This window comes from Salvelinus sp. IW2-2015, linkage group LG18 (assembly GCF_002910315.2).
Source record: "Salvelinus sp. IW2-2015 linkage group LG18, ASM291031v2, whole genome shotgun sequence".
Lineage (NCBI taxonomy): Eukaryota > Metazoa > Chordata > Actinopteri > Salmoniformes > Salmonidae > Salvelinus > Salvelinus sp. IW2-2015.
The window spans coordinates 32314111-32335834 of NC_036858.1; the positions used below are offsets into that span (position 1 = coordinate 32314111).

The following is a 21724-nucleotide window of genomic DNA, read 5'->3' on the forward strand; positions in this document are numbered from 1 at the left end:
GAGGAAAGAGAGATGCTGGAAATAGCCTGCCTGGCTCCACAGCCGCACCTCAGCATCATTACAGAACACTCACCCCGGGAGAGAGAGGGAGAGACGACAGCAGCGAGATGAAAGGGAGAAGGTGGTGGATAATTGATCATCCCCCAGCGCACACTTATTACTCGTTGAGCACAGCGCAAAAATGTGTCACAAGTGGAGAGGGAGAGAGTGCCTCAGAGGTAGACAGGGCTCTAACTTCTCTAGCTCCACAATGAGATAGGGTGAAGGCCAGGCAGCAGGCTGTTAGCCAGCCTGGACAACCTAAAATTGCCCTTTTCTGCCAATTTAAAAGTAAAACATTTGGCGGCAAATGTTTTACTTTTAAATTGGCAGAAAACAGAGAGGCTAGTTCTAGGTCCCAAGATACAAAGAGATATCGTGTTGGATCTGACAATTAATCTTGATGGTTGTACAGTCGTCTCAAACGAAACCGTAAAGGACCTGCCGTACATACCTACACATATGCTACGGTCACAAGACGCAGGCCTCATTGTCCCTAGAATTTCTAAGCAAACAGCTGGAGGCAGGGCTTTCTCCTATAGAGCAACATTCTTATGGAATGGTCTGCCTATCCATGTGAGAGGTGCAGACTCGGTCTCGACCTTTAAGTCTTTATTGAAGACTCATCTCTTCAGTAGGTCCTATGATTGAGTGTAGTCTGGCCCAGGGTTGTGAAGTGAAGGTTGTTGTTGTGAAGGGTTGTGAAGGTGAACGGAAAGGCACTGGAGCGACGAACCGYCCYTGCCTGGCCGGTTCCCCTCTCTCCCCTGGGATTCGCTGCCTCTAATCCTATTATGGGGGCTGAGTCACTGGCTTACTGGTGCTCTTCCATGCTGTCCCTAGGGGGGGTGCATCACTTGAGTGGGTGAGTCACTGACGTGATCATCCTGTCCGGGTTGGAGGGGGGCTCGGGTTCGTGCCGTGGGGGAGATCATTGTGGGCTATACTCGGTCTTGTCTCTTGGTAGTAAGTGGTTTGAAGATWWMCCTCTAGTGGTGTGGGGGCTGTGCTTTGGCAAAGTGGGTGGGCTTATATCCTGCCTGGTTGGCCCTGTCCGGGGGTATCGCCGGATGGGGCCACAGTGTCTCCCGACCCCTCCTGTCTCAGCCTCCAGTATTTATGCTGAAATAGTTTGTGTCGGGGGCTAGGGTCAGTCTGTTATATCTGGAGTATTTCTACGGTCTTATCCGGTGTCCTGTCTGAATTTAAGTATGCTCCATCTAATTATCTCTCTCCATCTGAGGACCTAAGCCCTAGGACCATGCCTCAGGACTACCTGGCYGATTGACTCCTTGCTGTCCCAAGTCCACCTGATCGTGCTGMTGCTCCAGTTTCAACTGTTCTGCCTGCAGTTACGGAACCCTGACCTGTTTACCGGACGTGCTACCTGTCCCGGACCTGCTGTTTTCGACTCTCTCTCTCTCCACTGCACCTGCTGTCTCGAACTCTGAATGATCGGCTATGAAAAGACAACTGACATTTACTCCTGAGGTGCTGACCTGTTGCACCCTCTACAACCACTGTGATTATTATTATTATTATTTGACCCTGCTGGTCATCTATGAATGTTGAACATCTTGGCCATGTTCTGTTATAATCTCCACCCGGCACAGCCAGAAGAGGACTGGCCACCCCTCAGAGCCTGGTTCCTCTCTAGGTTTATTCCTAGGTTCCCGCCTTTCTAGGAAGTTTTTCCTAGCCACTGTGCTTCTAAATCTGCATTGCTTGCTGTTTGGGGTTTTAGGCTKGGTTTCTGTATTGCACTTTGTGACATTGGCTGATGCAAAAAGGGCTTTATATATACATTTGATTGACTGATTGAGGGGAGGAGAGAACTACAAGGGGAAGGAGGGGTGTACAAAATACCTCAGTAGGGAGGAGAGAGGGAGAATACCCCAGGAGGTAGGATAAAACACCCCAGCAGGGAGGAGTTAAGAAAGAATACTCCAGGAGGCAGGAGAGAGGGCAGGTGTAACTCAGAGGGGAGGAGAGAGGGAGAGACGCCGGGCTTAAAGGCTTCCGGAGGGATTTGGCTCGATCTGACTCATCACCAAAATAAATAATGGACTTTGGATGCTCCTCATGGTTTTGATGTTGATTCTCTTCCCCCCACTGTGCTGGGTGGAATCCTGAGCGAGGCCAGGCAGAAGTCATGACAGAGTCAGGATGTAGCATGGTGAGGTGACAGCATGTTTACACCCACGTGATTAAATGTTGGCCCTTCCACACTGTCAGAGTGTATTYGGAAAGTATTCAGACCCTTTCCCCTTTCCCACATTTTGTTACGTTACAGCCTTATTTACAATGGATTAAATAGATGTTTTCCCCTCATCAATTTACACACAATACCAAATAAAAATGAGCAAAGCAAAAACATTTTTTTTTTTTTTTTTTTACATTTTTTGCTAATTAATACAAAATTTAAAAAACGGAAAATATCACATGTACATAAGTATTAAGACCTCTTTACTCAGTACTTTGTTGAACGCAGCGATTACAGCCTCGAGTCTTCTTGGGTATGACCAAAGCTTGGCACACCTGTATTTGGGAAGTTTCTCTCATTCTTCTCTGCAGATCATCTCAAGCTCTGTCAGGTTGGATGGGAGTGTTGCTACACGCTATTTTCAGGTCTCTCCAGAGATGTTCGATCAGGTTCAAGTTCGTGCTTGGCTGGGACACTCAAGTACATTCAGAGACTTGTCCTGAAGCCACTCTGTGTTTGTCTTGGCTGTGTGCTTAGGGTTGTTGTCCTGTTGGAAGGTGAACCATCGCCTCAGTCGAGGTCTGAGCACTCTGGAGGCAGGTTTTCATCAAGGATCACTCGTTCATCTTTGCCTCGATCCTGACTAGTCCTCAAGTCCTCTGCCACTGAAAAACATCCCACAGCATGATGCTGCCACCACCATGCTTCACCGTAGGGATGGTGCCAGGGTTTCTTCCAGAAGTGACGCTTGGCATTCAGGGCAAAGAGAATCTCGTTTCCTCATGGTCTGAGAGGTCTTTAGGTGCCTGTTGGCTACCTCCAAGCGGGCTGTCATGTGGCTTCTGTCGGGCCACTCTACCATAAAGGCCTGATTGGTGGAGTGCTGCAGAGATGGTTGTCCTTCTAGAAGGTTCTCCATCTCCACAGAGGAACTCTAGAGCTCTGTCAGAGTGACCATTGGGTCTTGGTCACCTAGCTGACCAAGCCTCTTCTCCCCCGATTGATCAGTTTGGCTGGACGGATAGCTTCTAGTAAGAGTCTTGGTGGTTCCAAACTTCTTCCATTTAAGAATGATGGAGCCACAGTGTTCTTGGGGACCTTCAATGCCGCGCAGAACTTTTTTGGTACCCTTCCCCAGATTTGTGTCTCGATCAATCCTGTCTCAGAGCTCTACTGACAATTCCTTTGACCTGATGGCTTGGTTTTTGCTCTGACATGCACAAGGGCATGGTTCAACACCTTTCCACAGGAACAACAACGCCTAAGGCACACAGCCAAGAATGCAGGAGTGGCTTCGGGACAAGTTCTCTGAACGTCCTTGAGTGGCCCGGACAGAGCCCGGACTTGAACCCGATCAACACATCTCTGGAGAGACCTGAAAAAAGCTGTGCAGCAACACTCCCCCCATCAACCTGACAGAGCTTGAGGGGATCTGCAGAGAAAATGGGAGAAACTCTCCAAATTACAGGTGGTGCCAAGCTTGTAGCATCCTAACCAGAAGAATCGAGGCTGCAATCAACAAAGTACTGAGTAAGGGTCCTGAATACTTATGTAAATCTAAAACATTTCTAAAAAAAACAGTTTTTGCTTTGTCATTATGGGGTATTGCGGTGTAGTAAAAAAAAAAATATATATATTTAATCAATTTTAGAATAAGGCTGTAACGTAACAAATGTGGGAAAAGCCAAGGGTTTGAATACTTTCGAATGCTCTATGACTGTGTTGTGACTGCATGCATGTTCACTAGAGCTTGTGGTGTGTTTGTTCTCCTCTTACCATGATGAACACCCTCGGGATAGATGGACTCGGTGACCACTTCCGCGTTGTGCGTGATGTACTCCACCATCTCATTCAGACCAGCACGCTTCACTCCTTGTACTTCAGTCGCTTAGGGGGTCCGTGACAAAAGTCAAGAAGTACGCAGCACTGGCGCAGCTTCTGCACAAACAGCTCTTCCCGGTCAATAAAGAGGTGCATCTGAGGATGAGAGAGAAAGAGAGAGAGAGGCGAGCAGGGGGTGAGATCAATGGTATCCTGCATGTCTGGGGGTTAGGCTAGATCAGGCTCTCCAACCCTGTTCCTCGAGAGCTACCGTCGTGTAGGTTTTCGCTCCAACCCCAATTTAGCACGCCTGATTCTAATAATTAGCTGGTTGATAAGCTAATTCAGGTTAGTCACAACTGGGGTTGGATCGAAAACCTACAGGAGGGTAGCGCTCCAGGAATGGGGTTGGATCGAAAACCTACAGGAGGGTAGCGCTCCAGGAATGGGGTTGGATCGAAAACCTACAGGAGGGTAGCGCTCCAGGAATGGGGTTGGGGAGCCCTGGGCTAGCTAGTGATTCTTAACTTCAGAAAACATTATACACTTGGTCTGTCATTTTGTGATGCCATCATTTTGTCCATGGCTAACATTGAGGATACAGGGTCAGAGTCATATACAACCCCCCACCCTTCTCCTGGACCATGAAGGTCCATCAAGGTCTCCTGTAGTTGTCAGCCCCTTCACGGACCTGAGAAAAATGACACTAACGCAGAGGGCCCCACACTGTACCATGGAGGAATTCAGACTCCTCCTCACACACAGGCCTATGGGTGGGTCAGTCTATCTAGAGCAGGGATGTCAAATTCATCCCATGGAGGGCGTAGTGTCTGCTGGCCTTTTCTTTTTTTCCTTTCAATTAAGACCTAGACAACCRTGTGAGGGGAGCTCTTTACTATAGTGACCTTAATTCATCAATCGAGTACAAGGGAGGAGCGAAAACCCGCAGACACTCGGCCCACCGTAGAATAAGTTAGACACGTGATCTAGAGTGTGTGACTAGTGTGTTGTTGCATAATGGTAGCCCTTCACACTTAAAAAATTGCAGATTTGGGCACTGATAAGCAYCTAAATTGGAATGCGGCGGCTGTACGGTAACATGCTATAAATGAAATTCGAGCTCAGGCTCCGCGCTTCAAGGGTTTTGACTGACAGCYGTTCTGAACTTGAAAACCGCACKCGACAAGARGTTGCCCTTCACATTTCCATATCATGAAACTCACGTCACGTCAACGTTTATGATCACTATGTTTGATGTAGAGTTACAAGATGACGTGTCGTCATACCCTGGGTTGTTCTGAACAGAATGAGTCCGTTTAGCTATTGTGAAAAAGGTTTGCCGCGGAACACGCACACGAACGCACTCGTGACTCCGACGCACACCAAAATKATGATCRGTTTCTCTGAATTGCCTTGTGAAAGCCTAACACCGTAAGATCGTATTTTACAACTTAGCTAAGTCATGTTGGCAATCGAGCAAGCTTTCAAATGATGCCCACCTGACCCAASTWCAAGTGTGCTTGCTCTAGTTCCTMAAAAGCACAACTAGGAGAGCTCAAAGACGCATTTTACAGTGAAAGACTCTTCTTTGAGTCATAAAAGTGCACTGAAATGACCTATGAACTGTATACCAGTTTAGTCCTCCCACACAAACCCTTGTCATTTCTTGTGTTGCACCTACCCCACATCTTCCAGGAATAGTCTTATCATGTTACTGAATGTATCCAGGGTATTTTCAGATTTCGTGATCGACAAATGAGAGTACAGTAAATATAAAATGCACATAAAATCAACAGTGTAATGTTTGGATTCAGCCTTGTGAACTGTTGTGTCTTCAACTTTGGTCTAATAATTTCCCCATAATCTCACTTTTAATTGCTACCATGCTTACGTATTTCTTCTGTAAGTAACATTTCAATTCAGCCCTAGCCATATAGGCCAGCGTTTCCAAAACTAGGGGTTGTGACCCCATGTGTGGTCGTCTGCAGGGCCTAAAATTAACATTTTGGTCCACCAGCCACTGTGGCAGGTAGACTCAAAAATCTATCAGCCAGATATTTTACCAGACAAAATATTTCTTCGCCATAATTACATAAAAAAACAGATGACTATGCTTTGTAATGTTTCTAAAAAAAGAAATGTATTAGTAAGAAGTAATGTGGCATATTGCTCAATTTCATTTAATTTGTGACCCGAGTCTTTTAATCAAAATATCAGAGACAAAATGTTCAGCTGCCCCTTTAAGGGCGGGAGGTTACCGTGGTAACGGGGGTCCTGTTACCTGTGTCTGTGTGTGTGTGTGTGTGTGTGTGATATTTGGGATCTGACCACAGACTTTCTAAACCCAGAGATTCAACATCGTGAGACTTCCGGGAACACTTGTGAAGCAGACTAAGTAGGCCAGACCGGGGTTTGGAGTTTGAGAAGTCAGTTGTTCATTTTCTCAAAATCTAAAGGCACAACCTAGATTTGAGCCAATGTCTTAATCATAAGACTGGGCGTACAGCTAAGAGCCGTTTGGGTGCGACCGTACCATGTGACACATCCCGTGTTCTACTATCTGCCACGTATAGAAAGASGTTGTACTTTTTCTATAAAAGCCGAGACCCAACTCTGTTCGTTGGGCTCTTAACTCTGCACCATTGAGTGATTGTTAACCGCTCCATTTTTGCAAATCGTATATTAAAGTTGTTGTTTGAAGAATATAGTCTCTCTTCCTTTTGGTTAGAATTTCCACAACAATCCGCTCGTAAGGCGCTACAGAGGGTAGTACGTACGCCCAGTACATCACTGGGGCCAAGCTTCCTGCCATCCAGGACCTATATATTAGGCGGTATCAGAGGAAGGCCCAAAAAACTGTCAAAGACTCCAGTCACCCAAGTCATAGACTGTTCTCTCTGCTACCGCACGCCAAGTGGTACCGGAGCACCAAGTCTAGGTCCAAAAGGCTCCTTAACAGCTTCTTCCCCATAGCCATAAGACTGCTTAACGAATGAATTATAAAAATTAATCAAATGGCCACCCAGACAAATTACATTGACCCCCCCTTTTATTTTTACAGTCTTGCTACTCGCTGTTAATTATCTATGCATAGTCACTTTACCCCTACCTACATGTATAAATTACCTTGACTAACCTGTACCCCCGCACACTGACTCGGTACCGGTACCCCCTGTATATAGCCTCGTTATTCTTATTGTGTTACTTTCTATTACATGTTTTACTTTAGTTTATTTAGTAAATATTTTCTGAACTATTTCTTGAACTGCATTGTTGGTTAAGGGCTTGTAAGTAAGCATTTCACGGTAAGGTCTGAACCTGTTGTATTCAGCATGTGTGACAAATAAAATGTGATTTGATTTTAAGTAGAAAAATATGTTGATTCACCCTACTTGTAGAGAAACGTCCTCCTCTCTTTAATGTTGATGAAACGGTCGATCACTGTCATACCATACACACTTAAAATGTTTTGATGTCCGATGTCTACCTGGCTAAAATGCTTGCTYGCTAAGCCTAACTTCCGTTCTTGGGCAACGTTAGCTAGTTAACATTAGCCTTCTACATCAAGCTACATTTGGAACTTTCATCCTCTAAGGCCAGGGGCACAACAATGTATGAATTAAATGGTTGGAACAGAACTGCCGTTATAATCATTGGCCAGTACGGAGAATTAAGTAAAACCACAAGTCCAAATCCCTAAGGGCAWATTTGAGCTACCTGGTTAACTAGCCACCGGAGKRCAACACAACAAGATGCAACAACTCAAGTTTTTCTGTCAAATGACTAATGCTGTCAATGGGATTTGAAAGGAGCGACGYCAAATCCAAGCTGACTTCCTTTGACACTTTMTTTTGGTGCGCCAGGACCCTTCACAGTTGAGCTCGCTCAGTTTAGCTCGAAGCAGATAAAAATAATTGCCTATACATGTTTTGACAGAGGTCAGATGTTCGCTGGCTTCACTTGCCTTAAATGCTACAGGCTGCAACAAATGTCAAACTCGTTTAGACTAGGCAGCATCAGATAGATAGACTAAATGTAGAGACAGAGGGGCGCCGTTTCGCTCGCTCTTGATACTTTCTCCTGGGAGATACCGTGCATTTAGAAAGTTACTGATTTTTATTTCACCTTTATTTAACCAGGTAGGCCAGTTGAGAACAAGATCTCATTTACAACTGCGACCTGGCCAAAATAAAGCAAAGCAGTGCGACAAGAAAACAACAGAGTTACACATGGGATAAACAAAACTAGTCAATAACACAATAGAAAAATCTATATACAGTGTGTCCAAATGGAGTAAGAAGGTAAGGCAATAGAAGCGAAGTAATTACAATTTAGCTAATTAATTCAGACCCCTTTACTTTTTCCTAATTTTGTTACGTTATAGCCTTATTCTAAAATGGATGAAAACTAATTTTTACCTCAATCTGCACACAAATCCCCATAATGACTAACGGAAAACAGCTTTTTAGAAATGTTCGCAACTGTATTAAAAAACAAAAACAGAAATACCTTATTTACATAAGTATTCAGACACTTCGCTATGAGACTCGAAATTGAGCTCAGGTRCATCCTGTTTCCATTGATCATCCTTGAGATGTTTCTACAACTTGATAGGAGTCCACCTGTGGTAAATTCAATTGGTTGGACATGATTTGGAAAGACATACACCTGTCTATATAAGGTCCCACAGTTGACAGTGCACGTCAGAGCAAAAAACCAAGCCCTGAGGTCGAAGGAATTGTCATTAGAGCCCAGAGACAAGATTGTATAGAGGCACAGGTCTGGGGACTGGTACCAAAACATTTCGGCAGCATTGAAGGTCCCCAAGAACATAGTGGCCTCCATCATTCTTAAATGGAAGAAGTTTGGAAAAACCAAGACTCTTCTTAGAGGTGGMCGCCTGGCCAAACTGAGCAAACAGTGGAGGACGGCCTTGGTAATGGAGAAACTGATGGTCACTCTGACAGAGCTAAATGGGAGAACCTTCCAGGAGGACAGCCATCTCTGCAGCGCTCCACCAATCAGGTCTTTATGGTAGAGTGGCCAGACGGTAGCCAATCCTCAGTAAAAAGGTACATGACAGCCTGCATGTAATTTGCCAAAAGGCACATAAAGGACTCTGACCATGAGAAACAAGATTCTCTGGTCTGATGAAAGCAAGATTGAACTCTTTGGCTTGAATTCCAAGCATCACGTCTGAAGGAAACCTGGCACCATCCCTATTGTGAAGCATGGTGGTGGCAGCATCATGCTGTGGGGATGTTTTTCAGCGGCAGGGACTGGGAGACCAGTCAGGATTGAGGGAAAGATGAACAGAGCAAAGTACTGAGAGATCCTTGATGAAAACCTGCTCCAAAGCATTCAGGACCTCAGACTGGGGTGAAGGTTCACCTTCCAACAGGACAGCAACCCTAAGCACACAGCCAAGACAACACAGAAGTGGCTTTGGGACAAGTCTCTGAATGTMCTTGAGTGGYCCAGACAGAGCCTGGACTTGAACCCAAATGAACATCTCTGGAGAGACCTGAAAATAGCTGTGCAGCAACACTCCCCATCCAAGCTGGCAGAGCTTGAGAGGATCTGCTGAGAAGAATGGGAGAACTCCCCAAATACAGGTGTGCCAAGCTTGTATTGTCATACTCGAGGCTGTAATCGCTGCCAAATATCCTTCAACAAAGTACTGAGTAAAGGGTCTGTAAATAAATACTTATGTAAATCTGATATTTCATTTTAACATTTGCAAACATTTCTAAAAACCWGATTTTTCTTTATCATTACTGCAAATTGACAACAAGAAGCCCAAACAGATATAATGCTAGACTAAAACGTAATCATTTAAATCCTTGCTTACATTTGTTTACAATCACACGTCTCTCTATTATGCGTAGGAATACTTGAACAGATTTCATGAATTAAAATCACTTGGAGCTGATTTCCTGGTGTTTTTTTACAATTTTTTCAAATAAGTAGATTTTTGGGGGCTCAGGAACACTTGGGGGKGCCAAACATGGAAACCTTGCTATAGGCTATAGGATACAGTCAGGTAATGAACACATTATACATACAAATTTAATTTGATTACAATTATTTGTCAATAATTATTGAATTAGAAAAACAAATATTCTACTTTATTGACCTATATACACACACACATCACATAAATTAAGTTTTACCCTGTAGATGATAGGGATCGGATTGCAATTTTTCCAGTTCTGCATTCACTTGACAGACCTAACTTGAATGATTATATACAGTAGCCTATCAAGTGTGGTCTATGATATGCCTTTTCATATTAGCTAATATTTTGTTAAAGCTTAGTTAGGCAATACATTTAAGCAATTAACTGATTATACATTATACATTTTTTGTTAATAATGCTGTTATTTGTTTGTTTATCAGTAAAAAGTTCAGGAAAAAAAAAAAAAACTGACAAGATAGTGTCCATGATTATAAAAATTAACATTATCCACATTCTTTTTCCAAATAACACAGGAAGGATTTCCTCGTGTAGGTTTTCACTTGGATTAATAGAACTCTTGAAGCACACATTAGGCCCAGTGCTTGCACAGGTGCGTATTACAATGTGGTAAAGTACTTATTTATTCCTTCTCACTATTTATGAAAAACCCTCTCACTTGGTATCAATTTGGAGTCAATGTTGGTTTTTTGGGGGGGGGGGGGGGGGGGTTATTTGTCAATTTTTTTGATCACCTCACTTTTCTAGAAAATAAATAAATCAGTTCAAACAGTAAATAAACTTTGTTCCTGCTTTAGCAATCTAGCTAAATGTTTTGAGTTCCCATTTCCTCAGGTGGTGAAAAATATAGCCTATAGCCCAATATACACAAAGATGTCGGCAAATTCTCAGAAGAGCCAAAAATAAATTAGATAATTCTGGATCCTATTTTGACAGGTTRCACATCAAAATATATAATCATGCATTCCCTGGATATGTTAGATGAAATTTCATACTATTTTTGTGTTGTATTTATTGTCCATATAGCAAAAAAAATTGTCAATTTATCACAATATGGATTTTTCCCATGCTCTAACACAAAACACACACAAGCGCGCTCTGGGGAGGAATGTAGCATAACACACCAATGTGACCTCTGACCTATATGGGCTGAGATCTCAGGTGCTCTGAGAGATCAGCCGTATGGATCAGTTATTGTATCATAAGTAATCCTAGTTCACTCCCCATTCTTTCACAGAATTCTCTCAAACGCATAATGCACTCCAAGTGGCTAGCTAAAACAACCAAGCGGACCTATAATTTATTCTCTGCGTGCATTTGCGTCCACGCTTCAAATCCTCTGTGATCTTTGAAATACAACTGTAGACTTTAATATGCATGCCATGGGAAGCTGCGAGAGAGGGAGTGTCTGTAGGGACATGTGTAACACAGCCTCAGGCACTAGACAGACGCACACAGCAGCAAGGAGCCACTGGACAATATCACTGTCTGTTGGGAAAAATTGTCCTAATGCAAAACCCATGGCTGAATCGCCCTGGCGAGGAACAGCAGACAAACACTGACCTTTCTCTGTGAGATTACTGTCATAACACTGCAGTGTGAAGCAGATGTTTGTGATCAATAAAGAAAATCAATATAGCTTATGAAGGGCTAAAGCAACACATAATAACGCTACAGCAATAAAGTCTCTGCTGTACATGCATTTACACCATTTCTTTGACTACAGCTATAAGTGAATTCATCACAAGCCCATCAGAAGTGTGTGACCCATGTTGACTGCACAGCGTGTATGGAACAGGGAAATGTCTGCAGCCACATCCAAACAACAAATCTGAGACTGAGAAACAAGCATCTACTACAGGGTTAAAACATAATAATAATAAAAATAACAAGTCATTTATTTAAAAAAAATGTTTTACTTATTTTTTTCTCTCAGTTTAACTGYTGCGAGGTAGAATAGTAGAATACACAAGGTGCAATTTCAAAATGTGGTTTTGCAGTCACTGATAGTCACTCCATTAGCCTGTCTGCTAACATTTTTTAGATTGGTAAATTAATCTAGTAGCCAGCTAATTTACCAATCTAAACTTGTTGTAATCAAGGTCAAATTAGAGGAAATGTGGCCCCTCATGATGAGTACAGATTTTTGTGGCCCCAACCCCATCAAAGTTTCCCATCCCTGATCTACTACAAACCACACTTACATAATTTAGTATTTGTTTTTGTTTTCTAAAAAGAGACACCGTGGGCTTTGACCATAGCCTATGCACTTATTCTATTTGCTGGTTAACAAATCATTTTCATATCAAATTCAATTGCGGTGGCATTTATCTTGAACTAAAATCATAATTCACCAAAATATGTAAATCTTCAGGTATTTGTCAAAAAGACTAAGTTGTAGAGTGAATGTGAGAAGCGGCTCTGCCTAGTCTGCCTGCATTAGGGTTGAATGGCGGGAAACCCGGTTACCGAGATTTACTGCCCAAAACCACTCCCTTTTCCCGGGATAAATAACTGCAAAAAAACAGTAAATTATAATAAATTATTTATATGAACAGCATGGCATGAAATGGAACTGTTAAATGATATGCGATGTCCAAATCTGCCTTCTCTACAGCCTTCTCTACAGCCTTCTCTACATCTGCTGCAACATAGCCTATGCTACAGTAACAAAGACCGAATGCTGGTCTAATTTACCTATCTCCATCTGACTTTCGGGGGTCACATTTTGTTAATTGCAGCTGCATGGGCACTCTCTCGCAGTTTCTCTCGCTCCCCATAAACTCCATTCAAATAGCATCCAAAACAGATAATCCTGTTCTAGATTGATATATAGCCCTAATATATACAGTACCAGTCAAAAGTTTGGACATACCTACTTATTCAAGGGTTTCTCTTTATTTTTTACTATTTTGAACATTGTAGAATAATAGTGAAGACAAACACTATAAAATAACACATGGAATCATGTAGTAGCCAAAAAAAGTGTTAAACATCTGAAAATATATTTGATATGTTTTAGATTCTTCTAAGTAACCACCCATCGCCTTGACAGCTTTGCACACTCTTGGCATTCTCTCAACCAGCTTCACCTGGAATGCTTTTCCAACAGTCTTGAAGGAGTTCCCACATATGCAGAGTACTTATTGGGTGCTTTTCCATCACTCTGCGATCCAACTCATCCCAAACCATCTCAATTGGGTTGAGGCCAGGTGATTGTGGAGGCCAGGTCATCTGAATGACTAGGTGTGTCCAAACTTTTGACTGGTACTGTATGTCCTAGTCTACCTTTCAGGTAATACACTATTCAAAAAAATAAAGGGAACACTTAAACAACACAATGTAACTCCAAGTCAATCACACTTCTGTGAAATCAAACTGTCCACTTAGGAAGCAACACTGATTGACAATAAATTTCACATGCTGTTGTGCAAATGGAATAGACAAAAGGTGGAAATTATAGGCAATTAGCAAGACAACCCCAATAAAAGAGTGGTTCTGCAGGTGGTGACCACAGACCACTTCTCAGTTCCTATGCTTCCTGGCTGATGTTTTGGTCATTTGATGCTGGCGGTGCTTTCACTCTAGTGGTAGCATGAGACGGAGTCTACAACCCACACAAGTGGCTCAGGTAGTGCAGCTCATCCAGGATGGCACATCAATGTGAGCTGTGGCAAGAAGGTTTGCTGTGTCTGTCAGCGTAGTGTCCAGAGCAGGAGGCGCTACAGGAGACAGGCCAGTACATCAGGATACGTGGAGGAGGCCGTAGGAGGCAACACACCAGCAGCAGGACCGCTACCTCCGCCTTTGTGCAAGGAGGAGCAGGTGGAGCACTGCCAGAGCCCTGCAAAATGACCTCCAGCAGGCACAAATGTGCATGTGTCTGCTCAAACGGTCAGAAACAGACTCCATGAGGGTGGTATGAGGGCCCGACGTCCACAGTGGGGGGTTGTGCTTACAGCCCAACACCGTGCAGGGACGTTTGGCATTTGCCAGAGAACACCAAGATTGGCAAATTCGCCACTGGCGCCCTGTGCTCTTCACAGATGAAAGCAGGTTCACACTGAGCACATGAGCACGTGACAGACGTGACAGAGTCTGGAGACGCCGTGGAGAACGTTCTGCTGCCTGCAACATCCTCCAGCATGACCGGTTTGGCGGTGGGTCAGTCATGGTGTGGGGTGGCATTTCTTTGGGGGGCCGCACAGCCCTCCATGTGCTCGCCAGAGGTAGCCTGACTGCCATTAGGTACCGAGATGAGATCCTCAGACCCCTTGTGAGACCATATGCTGGTGCGGTTGGCCCTGGTTCCTCCTAATGCAAGACAATGCAAGACCTCATGTGGCTGGAGTGTGTCAGCAGTTCCTGCAAGAGGAAGGCATTGATGCTATGGACTGGCCCGCCCGTTCCCAGACCTGAATCCAATTGAGCACATCTGGGACATCATGTATCGCTCCATCCACCAACGCCACGTTGCACCACAGACTGTCCAGGAGTTGGCGGATGCTTTAGTCCAGGTCTGGGAGGAGATCCCTCAGGAGACCATCCGCCACCTCATCAGGAGCATGCCCAGGCGTTGTAGGGAGGTCATACAGGCACGTGGAGGCCACACACACTACTGAGCCTCATTTTGACTTGTTTTAAGGACATTACATCAAAGTTGGATCAGCCTGTAGTGTGGTTTTCCACTTTAATTTTGAGTGTGACTCAATCAGACCTCCATGGGTTGATAATTTGATTTACATTGATCATTTTTGTGTGATTTTGTTGTCAGCACATTCAACTATGTAAAGAAAAAAGTATTTTATAAGAATATTTCATTCATTCAGATCTAGGATGTGTTATTTTAGTGTTCCCTTTATTTTTTTGAGCAGTGTATATTAATGCAGTATCAGCCTTATATTTAGCTAATTAATGATGGGTTATTTATAATAAGCGTCTAACTTACAGCCTCTGTCTCTTGCGCAATATGCAAGCGCCTGTGCTCCGCTGGCCTCTCCTTAAAAAACGCTCCATAGCTCTTGGAGTCCCATGCAGGAAAAGCTAGACTAGAATATCTTGCTGGACATAATTTTTTGCAGCATTTCTTACACCAATAGACGATTCGAAGAGGGACGCAAGCTCTCTATTGCTGAATGTTAAATAAAGCAGCCAATAGAACTCAGGTAGTTTGAAAGAATAGCGAACGCACGATGTCGGTAGGCTATAGCAGTTATTTATTCAGACCCGCAACCATTCAATCTTCGTGAAGAGAAGGGAATGCCATCTGCATCTAACTCTAGTCCTATATTATTCAAGGATGTCATTAGAATGACGAAGATAAAACACAACGAAAAATATTTCATTTAACTGTGGAAAGCGAGGAAGGAAAGAAGCAACAATAGAGAAAGAGAGGAGGTAGGCTATTAACATTAGGGGAACTATTATGAAAGGTATATATGCGTCAGCCTACTAATTATACAAATATGCGCCATTATATTTAAAAATGTTGATCTAATTCACTAGCCTATACTTGTAACTTAGAAGGATGCATGTGCTGCACCAGTATTGCATGTTCTCTTCTGCTTTATCATAGTTTGAATGATGTGCATAATTCCAGACCATAATCATAACACATTTTATTTGTCAAATGCGCAAAATTCAACAGGTATAGGTAGACCTGACAGTGAAATGCTTACTTTAACCAAAAATGCAGTTAAGAAGAAAACCTATAAAAAATAAGAGCAGCAGTAAAATAACAAGAGAGGATATATACATGGGGTACCAATATAGAGTCAATGTGTAGGTGCACCAATTAGTCGAGGTAATTGAGGTAATATGTACATGTACGTAGAGTTATTAAAATGACCGTGCATAGATAAAAAAATATATATATATTAAATGAGTAGCAGCAGCGTAAAAGAGGGGATGGGCGCAATTCAAATAGTCTGGGTAGCCATTTGATTAGATGTTCAGGAGTSKTWTGGTTTGGGGTTAGAAGCTGTTTAGAAGCCTCTTGGACCTAGACTTGATGCTCCGGTAACGCTTGCCGTGTGGTAGCAGAGAGAACAGTCTATGACCAGGGTGGCTGGAATCTTTGACAATTTTTAGGGCCTTCCTCTGACACTGCCTGGTATAGAGGTCCCGGATGGCAGGAAGCTTCGCCCCAGTGATGTACTGGGCATACGCACTACCCTCTGTAGCGCCTTGCGGTTGGATTGGCCGAGCAGTTGCCATACCAGGCAGTGATGCAACCAGTCAGCATGCACTCGATGGTGCAGCTGTTGAACCTTTTGAGGATCTGAGGACCCATGCCAAAACTGTCTTGGTGTGCTTGGACCATGTTAGTTTGTTGGTGATGTGGACAAGCATTTAACCTGCTCCACTACAGCCCCATCGATGAGAATGGGGGCATGCTCAGTCCTCCTTTTCCTGTAGTCCACAATCATCTCCTTTGTCTTGATCACATTGAGGGAGAGGTTGTTGTCCTGGCACTACACAGCAAGGTCTCTGACCTCCTCCCTATACGGTCTCGTTGTCAGTGAACAGGCCTACCACCGTTGTCAACAGAAAACTTTATGATGGTGTTGGAGTCGTGCCTGGCCGTGCAGTCATGAGTGAACAGGGAGTACAGGAGGGGACTGAGCACGCACCGGAGGGGCCCCCGTGTTGAGGATCAGCGTAGCGCATGTGTTGTTACCTACCCTTACCACCTGGGGGCGGCCCATCAGGAAGTCCAGGATCCAGTTGCAGAGGGAGGTGTTTAGTCCCAGGATCCTTCGCTTAGTGATGAGCTTTGAGGGCACTATGGTGTTGAACGCTAAGCTGTAGTCAATGAATAGCATTCTCACATATTCTCACATGTTCCTTTTGTCCAGGTGTGAAAGGGCAGTGTGGAGTGCAATAGAGATCGCATCATCTGTGGATCTGTTGGGGTGGTATGGAAATTGGAGTGGATCTAGGCTTTCTGGGATAATGGTGTTGATGTGAGCCATGACCAGCCTTTCAAAGCACAGGGACTATGGTGGACTGCTTGAAACATGTTGTTATTACAGACTCTGACAGGGAGAGGTTGAAAATGTCAGTGAAGACACTTGCCAGTTGGTCAGTGCATGCTCGGAGTACACATCCTGGTAATCCRTCTGGCCCCGCGGCCTTGTGAAGGTTAACCTGTTTAAAGGTCTTACTCACAAGGGGCCATCCGGTGTGGCACAGTGGTGTAAGGCACTGCATCACAGTGCTAGCTGTGCCACTAGAGATTCTGAGTTCGTTCCAGGCTCTGTCACAGCCGGCCGCGACCGGGAGACCCATGGGGCGGCGCACATTTGGCTCAGCGTCGTTCGGGATAGGTGAGGGTTTGCCCGGTAGGGATGTCCTTGTCCCATTGCGCACTAGTGACTCCTCTGGCGGGCCGGGTGCAGTGCACGCTGACACAGTCGCCAGGTGCACGCTGTTTCCTCCGACACATTGGTGCGGCTGGCTTCCGGGTTAAGTGGACATTGTGTCAAGAAGCAGTGCGGCTTGGTTGGGTTTCGGAGGACGCACGGCTTTCGACCTTGTTGCAGCAATGAGACAAGACTGTAACTACCAATTGGATACCACGAAATTGGGGAGAAAACTGGGTAAAAAAAAAAAAGATAAAAAAAATAAATAAAAAAAATAAATTGGTCTTACTCACATTGGCTACGGACAGCATGATCAAACAGTCATCCGGAACAGCTGATGCTCTCATGCATGTTTCAGCGTTACTTGCCTCGAAGTGAGAATAGAAGTCATTTAACKCGTCTAGTAGGTTCGTGTCACTGGGCAGCTCGCGGCTGTGCTTCCGTTTTGTATTCTGTAATATTTTGCAAGCCTYGCCACATCCGACAAGCGTGGTTCGTMGGAGGGAATAGCAGGATTTCTTATAAGCTTCCRGGTTAGAGTCCCGCTCCTTGAAAGCAGAAGTTCTACCCTTTTAGCTCAGTGTGGATGTTGCCTGTAATCCATGGCTTTTGGTYGGGGTTTGTACGTACAGTCACTGTGGGGATGACGTCATCATTGCACTTATTGATGAAGCCAGTGACTGATGTGGTGTACTCCTCAATGCCATCGGAAGAATCCCGGAACATATTCCAGTCTGTGCTAGCAAAACAGTCCTGYAGCTTAGAATCTGCTTCATCGGACCACTTTTTTATTGACTGGTGCTTCCTGCTTAAGTTTTAGCTTGTAAGAAAAAAATCAGGAGGATAGAATTATGGTCAGATTTGCCAAATGGAGGGCGAGGGAGAGCTTTGTACGCGTCTCTGTGTGTGGAGTAAAGATGGTCTAGAGTTGTTTTCCCTCTGGTTGCACATTTAACATGCTTGTAGAAATTAGGTTAAACAAATTTAAATTTCCCTGCATTAAAGTCCCCGTCCACTAGGAGCGCCGCGTTTTCCTGTTTGGTTATGGCCGTATACAGCTCATTGAGAGCGGTCTTAGTGCCAGCATCGGTTTGTGGTGGTAAATAGACGAAAACTCTTTTGGTAGATATGATAAGCTGTAGACTACACTGAAATACTCTACCTCAGGCGAGCAAAACCTTGAGACTTCCTTAGAAATCGTGCACCAGCTGTTGTTTACAAATATACATAGACTGCCATGTACTGTACAATACAGTAATACAGTTCACACTCAAAACGTTTAGCCTCCTGGAGCTAGTTTCACTTATTTACACAAGAGAGCATAGGCTATAGCTAGCTACATCGATGGGCTTTTATGTCTTTCTGCCGTGCGTAATGTGCTGTAGCCTATATCATACTGTATATGCATTGGATAATGGCACACTCATTTGAGCTTTTTTGGGCTCATTAAATGTGATTAGTGTAGAGCTCATAAAATGTAATTAATATATGGCTCATCAGGCTCAGGTAGCATCAGGTTAGAATGTTAATAACACATAATTAGTTAAATAAAGTCCACCTGTGTGGAATCTAAGTGTCACATGATCTCAGGATATATACACCCGTTCGGGAATTGAGACAGGGACGGAGGTTCACCTTCCAGCAGGAAAATGACGTTAACTTCTTATGGCTGCAGGGGCAGTATTGAGTAGCTTGGATGAAAGGTGCACAGAGGTGCCCAGAGGAAGCGGCCTGCTCCTCAGTCATAGTTGCTAATATTTAAATAGTATTATTAGTATTGGATAGAAAACACTCTGAAGTTTCTAAAACTGTTTGAATTATGTCTGTGAGTATAACAGAACTCATATGGCAGGCAAAAACCTGAGAAGTTCCACTTCCTGTTTGGATTTTTTCTGGGGGTGCTAGATTTTCAACCAAGCTCTCATTGAAATTACAGCGAGATATTGATGAGTTTTCACTTCCTACGGCTTCCACTAGATGTCAACAGTCAATAGAACTTTGTCTGATGACTCTAATGTGAAGGGGGGCCGAAGGAGACAGGAATTAGTCACCACTGCCACGAGCTGACCATGCTTTGACCACGTGCGTTCACGTGAGAGGCAGCTCCGTTCCATCGCTCAACTGAAGTCAATCTAATTCTCCGGTTGGAACGTTATTCAAAATGTATGTCAACAACATTCTAAAGATTGATTCAGTACATCGTTTGACATGTTTCTACTGACTGTTATGGAGCTTTTGGACATTTCGTCACGTTATAGTGGATGCGCTTTGTGACTTTGGAATTGTTTGCCAAACGCGCTAACCAAAGTAGCTAATTGGACATAAATAACGGACATTATCGAACAAATCAAGCATTTATTGTGGACCTGGGATTCCTAGGACTGCATTCTGATGAAGTTAATTTCTGAAGGCACTATCCGTGTGATTAATTCGAGGGAATACAAGAGATACAGTTCTGCCTTTTGAAGTACTGGTATGAAAGGGCCTACATCCATGTACATCATCATACTCCATGACTGATGCAAGTGGTAGGGATCTGACAAAAATAAGCAAATAAAAGCTATTGCCAGTAAGTACTCATAGAGATGCTAAATGATCAACATTGCTTATGTGTACCTCCCTGATCATCAAAGCCACCACAGGTCGAATAATAAGTTCTGGGTGGAGTGAGGGGAGAGGATGTAGGATATATGGGTGTCTATGAATAGGACACAGTTATTGTGTCCCCAAGCTTGCACTTGTACACTTCCCATCATGAATTTAAAAATGGTGAAAACCTCCTCCAGCCAATGTTAAAACCAAGCCAATGCTTTTAAATCTGTAAAGGGAACAGCACAATTGAGGAGAAAGGTGGAGAATCAGGATGCAGCCAGAGAAGCTGGGGGGTTAGTTGGTGATACCTTTGAGGGCAGGAAGTTTCTGCAGCTCGCGGTTCTTGGCGAGGTTGAATCGTGACGAACTCTGGCGACGCTCCTTCTTGACGATCTGGGGACCGCTAGAGTACTTGATCTTGTTGAGCTGAGTGGGTGGTGGGGTGCTATTGCTGGGACGCTTGCTGGCAGTCTGCTGCTGCGCCGCCTATGGACAAGACACACAAAAAAAATCACAATGAGCTCGTTGAAGTATGTTGAGGCTTGGAAAAGTTTAAACCACTGAAAATGAAATTCAAGATGGAGGTTAATGCCAACTAAATGCATAATATTGTCCTCCTGAAACTTTGAGTAAAACATCACTGCCATTTCTTGGGAGTGACATTTACTATCAAAGTAGCTCAATCTAGTAGATTTATTTTTAAAAATACATTCAATCTGGTAAAGTGTTTCTCACTAGCTGCTTGCCCATATTACAGTCACCATACAGATAACAATAAATGACTCCACAAAGACTCATTGGCTTGGTCTAATGATGCGTGTGATGTGTGTGCCTCTTTATCACAATCAATCAGTATATCTCTGCTCAGAGGGCCTTAGAAATCATTTTTGCAGAGAGAGAAGCTAGTGTGGAAGGAGTTTTCTGAATATGAGGATCATGTCTCAGTCAATTCAGAGTCTGACAGTGAGTTGGAAGAAGAGAATGAGATTGACCCTCAGCCTGCCCCAGGACCAGCCGGTCAGCAGCCAGCCCCAGGACCAGCCAGTCAGCAGCCAGCCCCAGGACCAGCCAGTCAGCAGCCANACCAGCCAGTCAGCAGCCAGCCCCAGGACCAGCCAGTCAGCAGCCAGCCCCAGGACCAGCCCGTCAGCAGCCAGCCCCAGGACCAGCCCGTCAGCAACCAGCTCATCAGCAGCCTGGAGGAGGACAAATATAGATGCCCAAAACATTGTGAAATTGAAATGGTCTTCTTGCCCAAGGAATGAGCCACCCCACATGGCTGCCAATGTGATAAGGATGCAACCAGGGCCGACGCAGATGGCGGTTACTCATGTGCAGAACATAGTCTTCATTTGAACTGTTCATCCCAGGCACCATCCAGAAAATCATTCTGGACTGCACTAATTTGGAGGCAAGGCATGTTTTTAGAGAGAGATGGACCAAACTAATTTACATGCATACTTTGGGGTTCTTATCTTTGCTGGTGTTTTCAGGTCCTTGCTGGGAATCCACAGAATCCCTGTGGRATGCAGAAACTGGCAGAAAACTTTCCGTGCAACGTCTCTGGAAAACGTCCACTTTATTTCCAGGATTATCCGCTTTGATAACTGAGACACCAGACCAGCTTGGCGGCAGCAAGACAAGCTAGCTGCAATCGGGTCAGTGTGGGACCAGTGGGTGGACCACCTTCTCCTGTTCAACAACCTTGGGCCCAACGTTACTGTTGAT

The 21724-nt window shown here is 44.2% G+C and overlaps 1 protein-coding gene and 1 non-coding gene across 2 annotated transcripts in view; one reads left to right on the forward strand and one right to left on the reverse strand.

Annotated features, from left to right (window-relative positions):
* LOC111977911 (serine/threonine-protein phosphatase 2A 56 kDa regulatory subunit delta isoform-like) overlaps positions 1–21724 on the reverse strand; it is a 50228-nt gene that overhangs the window by 10958 nt on the left and 17546 nt on the right. The window contains 5 exon segments of the mRNA XM_070448693.1: positions 3655–3674; positions 4019–4111; positions 4114–4207; positions 4209–4219; positions 20305–20482. Of these exon segments, the coding sequence (XP_070304794.1) occupies positions 3655–3674; positions 4019–4111; positions 4114–4207; positions 4209–4219; positions 20305–20482 (396 nt within the window).
* LOC111978834 (small nucleolar RNA SNORA17) lies at positions 316–447 on the forward strand. Its single transcript, XR_002879237.1, has one exon. It is a non-coding gene; the product is annotated as a small nucleolar RNA SNORA17 (small nucleolar RNA).